The sequence below is a fragment of the Echinops telfairi genome, unplaced genomic scaffold (assembly GCF_000313985.2).
Source record: "Echinops telfairi isolate 266 unplaced genomic scaffold, ASM31398v2 ScPeMD7_7467;HRSCAF=8505_1, whole genome shotgun sequence".
NCBI lineage: Eukaryota > Metazoa > Chordata > Mammalia > Afrosoricida > Tenrecidae > Echinops > Echinops telfairi.
In genome coordinates, this window is record NW_022111368.1 from 42,069,540 (window position 1) to 42,076,533 (window position 6,994).

Here is a 6,994-nt window from a genome sequence, read left to right on the forward strand (position 1 = left end):
GCTGCTCTAACGCTGGCATCAGCCGGATAGCCACTGGTTAACTGGATAATGCTTGCTAGTGAGTAAAGGTCGCGAAGCGTGGGCAAACAGGAGACAGAGGAGGGTGGGAGCAGCCCCAACACGGGCTGAAAGCTGATCCCGTGCTGGGTGCTGAGCTGCACTCGACACAGCAACCTCACGGGACCGGTGTATGTGCATGCATGTGTCTACCAGGGAGGCGGTCCTGATGAAATGAAGACACTTGTCGAAGGAAGGTTCAAACTCCGGCTTGAAAAAAAGGGGGAGGTGGGTTCTCTCCCCTGAGGGATAAGAGGGTAGAAATATGTGGTATTGAGTCTGGCCCTCCCTGGGCTACAGTGAAACTGTGGACCACCTGTCCCAGTAGTCTCCATTTTCAAAGCTAAAGCTAACCAAGATGTAATGGGTTACCATGCAAAGGCGTTTTCTTGCAAAGGCGTTTTATTATCAACAGACAGTATCATGCAGAACAGCAAGTAAAACCCATGCAAAACTCCAAACATACTATTTTGTCATGCAGGCTGCTCTAAGTCTACCCCAGAGCCTAGGAGCTATAGGCTCCCCACCTGAACACCGTGCAGGCTGGGCTGACACAGCTCTGGGTGATGCCAACAATTAATGTGGGGGGCGGGCAGTTCCGAGCAATGAGGATTAGGGTGGTGGTGGTGGTGGCAGTGGTGAGAGAGCTGGAGACCAGGCCGGGGGTGGTGAAAGGGGGTGGGGAGGCGGGTAGCCCCAGATCTTGTGAAAGTAATCCTAAACCAAACTCACTGCCATCGAGTAGATTCTGTCTCAGCGACCCTCTAGGACAGAGTGAACTGTCCCGGTGGGTTTCCAGGACTGTGAGTTTTTACGGGAGCAGAAAGCCTCATCTTTCTCCTGACGAGCAGCTGGTGGTTTCGAACTGTGGTCCCAGGAGACAGAGACAGTGCCGGTGATGCTCACCATTTGTCCACAGGGGTTCTCGGACGAGTGGATCCAGGTGCTTGCTGGGCAACCAGTAACCAGTGGCCATGGAGTGGATTCCAACTCGCAGGGCTGCTGTGCTCCAGGTTTCGATGGTTCGAAGGTGCCGGGGGGTGGGGGTGGGGGTGGGGGTGGGGTGGTCTCGAGCCTCTAGCCTTTGGATCGGCGGTGCACTCTGAACGCTGCCCTGCCCAGGGACTCTTTGCAGGACAAGGAGCCCTTCCCTCTCCACCCCTCCTGACTGGGCGCCATTGTCAGGTTTACATCCACCTAGCAGCTGCCGCCAGGGAGTGTATTTTAAATTGACTGTATTCTCTTCCCCCAATTAAAAACAAAACACACTCAAATTAACGAGGCTGGGAGAGCTTCCCCCAAAATCTTTATTCTTTTTCTGACCAGTACGCTGGCTGGTACACACACTTCCAGGCAGGCATTCAGAGGGAGAAAAAATTTAATTAAAAAATTTAATTAAAAAAAAATTTTAATTAAAATTTAATTTTAATTAAAATTAAAACAAAACCAGGCAATTTTAAAGAGTGAAAGGATTTCCTCTCAGTGTTTCAAAAAACAGGATTATTCTTGGAAAAGATTTATTGACCTGCAACTGGATAGTGGAAGTTTTTACCCTAAATTTTATATGCCACCTCTTAACAGGGGAATACCTTAGGATAAACACTCAAGTGCTTTGGAAGGGCAGGAAAAAACTCTCCCATCAAGACTTGTTCTACTGGCTGAGACGACCTTGGGGCTCCTGCAGTCCATGGCAGATGCTTCTGTGCAGCTTCTGACCAGATGCCCTGGGTCATTCCTGCAAAACTCCGGGCAGGTGCCAGATCACCCTGGACAGGGAACATCTCTGTGTGGCCCTAGCCTCACGTACCAGCTTTGCCAGACCTGCCCCAGTCTTCATGTTATTGATCACCTTGTCCTCCAAGTGCCTCCAACACCTGACTCCCCACAGATCCCTGGAGAACCTGAGCCAGGGACCTGGGCTGTTATCAAGGGTGCCACCTTTCCCCTCCTCCCACTGAGTGACCCGCCGTTCTATGTGCAGGACACGGGGCGGGGAGGGGGTGTGTGTGTCACAGATTAAATTCGTTTCTTCAAATATGATAAAACATCAGACCATGAAATTCTCTTTAGAAACTCTGTCCCACACAATTCAGCTTGCAAAGCCAACTGACAAAACGACTGTGCAAAAACACTGACCTCCAATAAATAGAAACAAAACAAAGAAAAACGAAACAAAACAAAAAACGTGGGAAGAGCGAACGCTTTTTAAAAATTGAGCTTTTTAAAATGAACGGCTAGAGACACTAGCTGCTCGTCCAGGTGTGCTTAGGATGAAATGCACCGGGAAGGCCATTCCCTGGGCCCTTGGCGCCAGAGCGGCACTTCCTGCGAGGTCTCCTGGGTTCAGAATTCACAGTAGATGCCACCGCTGAGGTCCCGCACCACGCCCTCCTTAACCAGCCGGAGGAGGAGCCTGGTCTCCGTGGTCACGTTGTGCATGGTCTGGAAGGTCATGGCCGCCATGCACTGGCTGTCGAAGTAGTGCAGAGGTGTTCGGGGCTGAGTGAGGTCATATCCAAAACCCGCCAAGCTGACTTCATCACACAGGTGTGTGGCCAAGATGACAGCGATGACGCCAATCGTGGGGACGTTCTGAAGGGACAAGAAGACACCCCCCCCGCCCCCCCAAAATTCTGAACACAATTCACAGCTTTCCAAGTACTGTGCTAGCGACCAAAGTAATGGAAGCTGCTGCGCGTGTAAGTGGCTGTGCTTATTATTTTAATGCCACACACAGGCTTGCTGAATGTTACAGGCTGACTCTTAGCACCCCAACAAACGACAGCCTAGGATGCTTCTGGTGCCCAACCCCAGAGTTGGTCGTTCTAACACCTCTCCCCAACAGGATGTCTAGAGTCACAAAGCCAGCCCGTTTCCTCTTTCACCTGCGACGAGGGAACTGCCCTCATTCCACACCAAAATGCCTTGTTAGTGACGGCAAGAACAAACTACTCCTCAGTTCCAAAAACCAGTCAGTGCCCTGTCGGGTAGGAAGTAAACTCACCCTCCTGAGAAGGGCCCAGAGTTTGAAACCACCAGCCGGCTCCAAGGGAGAGAGATGAGGCTCTCTACTTCTATAAAGAATTAGTCTCAGACACTCACTGGTGCAGTTCTGCCCTGCCGCTGAGTCAGAATTGACTCGATGGTAGTGAATGTGATTTGTAGTCAAAATAGAGAGCTGAGCAGTCAATGGGCGGCGAGCTGTCCCCCCGGGGTATGTCTGGACAGACTGCGCCTACGTGGGATGTCTGGACGTTCCTCTCAAACACAGAGAATGGTTACCTTTCAAGAGCAACATTACCTTCTCTGGGCCCCCGAACATTGACCGAGGCTCTGAGTACTGAAGGATGTCAAAGGCAGTCTCTTTGATGATCAGCGGGTTCAGAATCCTGATGTGCTTCGGATGCAGTGGGATTTTTTCCGCCACTTGCTTCCAAAAGAACAATCGTACCCAGAATGGCTGAGGAGAGAAAGCAAACTGTGGTCAGGGGTGGAGTTGCGGTCCTTGCAGCAGAGGGTGAGAAGGTGGGCCCCAGTAATCAGGCCACCGTGTGGGTGCGCCCTATGCAGGCTGGGGGGTGGTAGCCCCCAACGGTAATTCTAAAGGAGCTGATTCTTGGCATCACAGCAAGAGAGCGACTATGGGAACAGCTCTTGCGTGGGGAAATCATTACTCCAGACAGTATGCCTTCTTGGGCCTCCAGAGGCACCATTTCACCCCGAGAAGAGCCAGGGAAGAGGCTCAACTCCCAGGGCACTCACTCAGGGCTGCAGGCCCCTGCTCTGGTCAGGCCTTTCTCCTGTCTCTCCACTCACTCCGCTTCCTACTCGCAGGATGCCTCTTGGTAACAGAATGCACGTCATTTCATATCAACATGAACTACCTCCCAAAGAGGGTCCAGAGACCCAGGTAACCTGTCTCGAATCCAGCTTTGGAGATAGTCCCCCGTAGGGCGCGCTTATGTGAAAAGGTAAGTGAACGTCTATGATTTTTGCAGATGGCTCGTGTGTGCCACTGGAGCACTGGTGGCTTAGTGGTTACTTGTTGGGCTGCTATCTGCAAGGCTGGCAGTTCGAAACCACCAACTGCTCCACGGGAGAAAGATGGGCTTCCTACTCCTGCCGGGGGTTGCCAGTCTTAGAAACGCACAGGGGCAGTTCTACCCAGTCCTACCGGCATCCACGCAATGGCAGGGAGTTGGTTTGTTCGTTAAGTGTGTGCCACATGCGTATGGATGCCCACGTATTCCTGACCGGTTCATCGTAGAGTCTGACCTCAGAGCACTGGGCGGGATCTTCAGCTACGTGGTCCCTGATTGCAGGATCAAGGGAGAGCACTCGTCTTCACAAAGGCCCCTCTTATTCCCCCTGGGGAGCCACTCACCACGGATTCTCTTTCGGAACAGTCCTCAGAGACAGCATGTCTATTCATCTTGTGTGTGTGTGTGTGTGTGTTATGTTTAATTGCTGTGAAAACATACATCAGTGGCACCTGCGAGAGCCGGCACTCAATGGCACTGCCTTATCTTTCCAGCTCTGGCAAGTTTTCCAACTTTGATAGGGGGCAGCCTGACTATGCCCCTGTCGCTTCCTGTTGGTGGGAAATATTTGCCTTTTCCTTCTCAGACACGTCTCCGTCATGCGCAGGTTTTATAGCACCCGGCAATTTATTGCATGTGGACAATTGAGTGACCAAGACTGCCCCAATCTCGTTGTGCAATCAGCCCCAATATCCATGTGTGTGAATCAGCTTCCTCTCATCCGAGAACTCAACCATCTGCAAATGGCCCCAATATGTCCGCTTTCGTCTGGTGAATGTGGTGGGGTGATTGGCCTTGGTAATGCAGCAAATTGGGTCCCAAACTAGACACTCTGTTAACTCAGGATCACAAGATTTACACCTGGCTGGCAGCCGGGCTCTGAAAGCCTTTCTTGGCAAGGAGCTCTGCAGGGTTTCTGCATGGGCAGGTGGTGGTGGTGGTGGTGGTGGTGGTACTGGGGCGGGGGCTTACAGGAGCATCAGACCGCAGCCTGGAGGGAGGGCTTACCAGTGTTTCATTCTTTATCATTGCTTGCAGCCAGTTGAAGTCAACGCTCTTAAACAAAACAGCAACAAACAAGTCATTGGAGTAATACTCAAGGTCAGACAGTGGAGCACCCTCTGGGTAAGTCATCCTTATCGTGGTTTTATTTCCAACGTGCTCTGAGTATCCCTGAACTGGTGCATGGTTTAACCTAAATAAAAACAAACAGACATTGAGGAAGCGAGCCTTGGTGACCGCCCCTTTCCCAGGCCCTCCTGCAGGAAGGCATCCCTCCTGGCAGCCTCGCCACCCCCAGACATCTGTCTTGTCCTCAACCTCAAACGCACCGCCAGTCAGTGCTGACTCCCAGTGACCCCAGGGGACCCGGTAGAACCACCCTTGTGGGTTCCGAGGACTCTTAAGGTTTTTGTTTTCTTTTAAAATGGTTTTTCTTGGGGGCTCTTACAGCTCTTCTAACATTCCATACATCAATTGTATCAAGCATATTTGTACATATGTTGCTATCATCATTTCCAAAACATTTTCTACTTGAGCCCTTGGTATAAGCTCCTTTTTTCTTAAAATCATTTCATTGGCTCGTCTCCTCCCACCACCCTTCTGTAGGGGGATGTCCAGTTGCCTACAGATGGGCTTTGGGTCCCCACTCCGCATTCCCCCTCATTCACAATATGATTTTTTTGTTCTTTGATGTAAGCTCCTCTTTTTTCCCCTCCCTTCCACCTTTGTGAATCCTTGATCAATTATATATTGTTATTATTATTTTGTATTTTATCCTGTCCGTTGTCTCCCTTCACCCGCATTTCTATTATTCATTCCCTCGGGGGTGGGGGAAGCTATACATCCAACTTAGTGATGGGTTCCGCCTTCCCCTTCCCCCTCACCGACCATCCCCCTCCTCTCATGATATCGCTACTTCCACTGCTGTTCCTGAGGGGTTTCTCTGTCCTGAACTCCATGTGTCAAGAGCTCTTATCTGTACCAATGCATATTCTCTGGTCTAGCCAGATTTGTAAGGTAGAACTGGGTCATGGTAGTAGTAGGAGGAAACATTCGAGGAATGATGTGTGTTTCGTCTGTGCTCTACCACACCTTGGTTGAGTCATCTCTTCCTGCTGACCATTATGTATGTTTTAACAGAAGGAGAAAGCCTCATCTTTCTTCCACTAAGCAGCTGGTGGGTTTGAACTGCTGACCTATGGTTAGCAACCCAATGAGTAATCCACTCTGCCAACAAGCCTCCTGTCCCTTCCTAGCTCTTGACAAATGCAGCTATCAGTCCACCGGGGATGCCACATCTAATCCTGAAATGTCACGCTATTTCATCTAGTTCTGCTGTTTTAAGCCAGTGCAGGCACATTACATCTTGGGCTTTCTCTGGGCACCGGTCAAGGTTCCTTGAAAGCTTCCCAGTGTGCTCAGACATTCAGAGTCCTTGCCACAATTTCAAAAAGCTAATTTAAAAGGGAAGCCCGGACCCAAACTGCAGTTAGACAGGGTAGGGGTGGGGTGCTAGGAGGATAGTGAGCCCCATATGGACTCTTGTCTTCTCTCTCTCTCTTTTTTTAGCTTTTCCTTGTGATTTGGGTGAGAAGTTTACAGAGCAAATTGGTTTTCCATTCAACACTCATACACATTTAACTCCATGTCCTCTATTGGAATCCCCACCATATCATTACACCTTTATCCCCCTCCCTCGGTGTGGTTCCTGGTTCTAGCCTCCCCCTTCCTGGTGCTCAGGGCCTTCAGTGCAGACGTTGCCTTTCTGATCTGGATGGCCGACCGTCTGGGGCGAGCTCACCACCCTGGTGTTGCTGCTCACCTGACAGACCGGTTACTGTCTGGCTGAAAGCTGATCCACAGGATGAGTTCAGTTCTAGGCTTGCAGGGCATCT

The 6,994-nt window shown here is 50.7% G+C and overlaps 1 protein-coding gene across 1 annotated transcript in view; it reads right to left on the reverse strand.

Annotated features, from left to right (window-relative positions):
* Positions 1-1,331: 1,331 nt before the first annotated feature.
* ST3GAL5 (ST3 beta-galactoside alpha-2,3-sialyltransferase 5) overlaps positions 1,332-6,994 on the reverse strand; it is a 48,611-nt gene continuing 42,948 nt past the window's right edge. The window contains exons 5-7 of the mRNA XM_045283962.1: positions 5,106-5,292; positions 3,359-3,517; positions 1,332-2,649 (exon numbers count right to left, since the gene is read on the reverse strand). Coding sequence (XP_045139897.1) covers positions 2,401-2,649; positions 3,359-3,517; positions 5,106-5,292 — 595 coding nt within the window. The 3' untranslated portion in view covers positions 1,332-2,400. The remainder of the gene's footprint in view (positions 2,650-3,358; positions 3,518-5,105; positions 5,293-6,994) is intronic.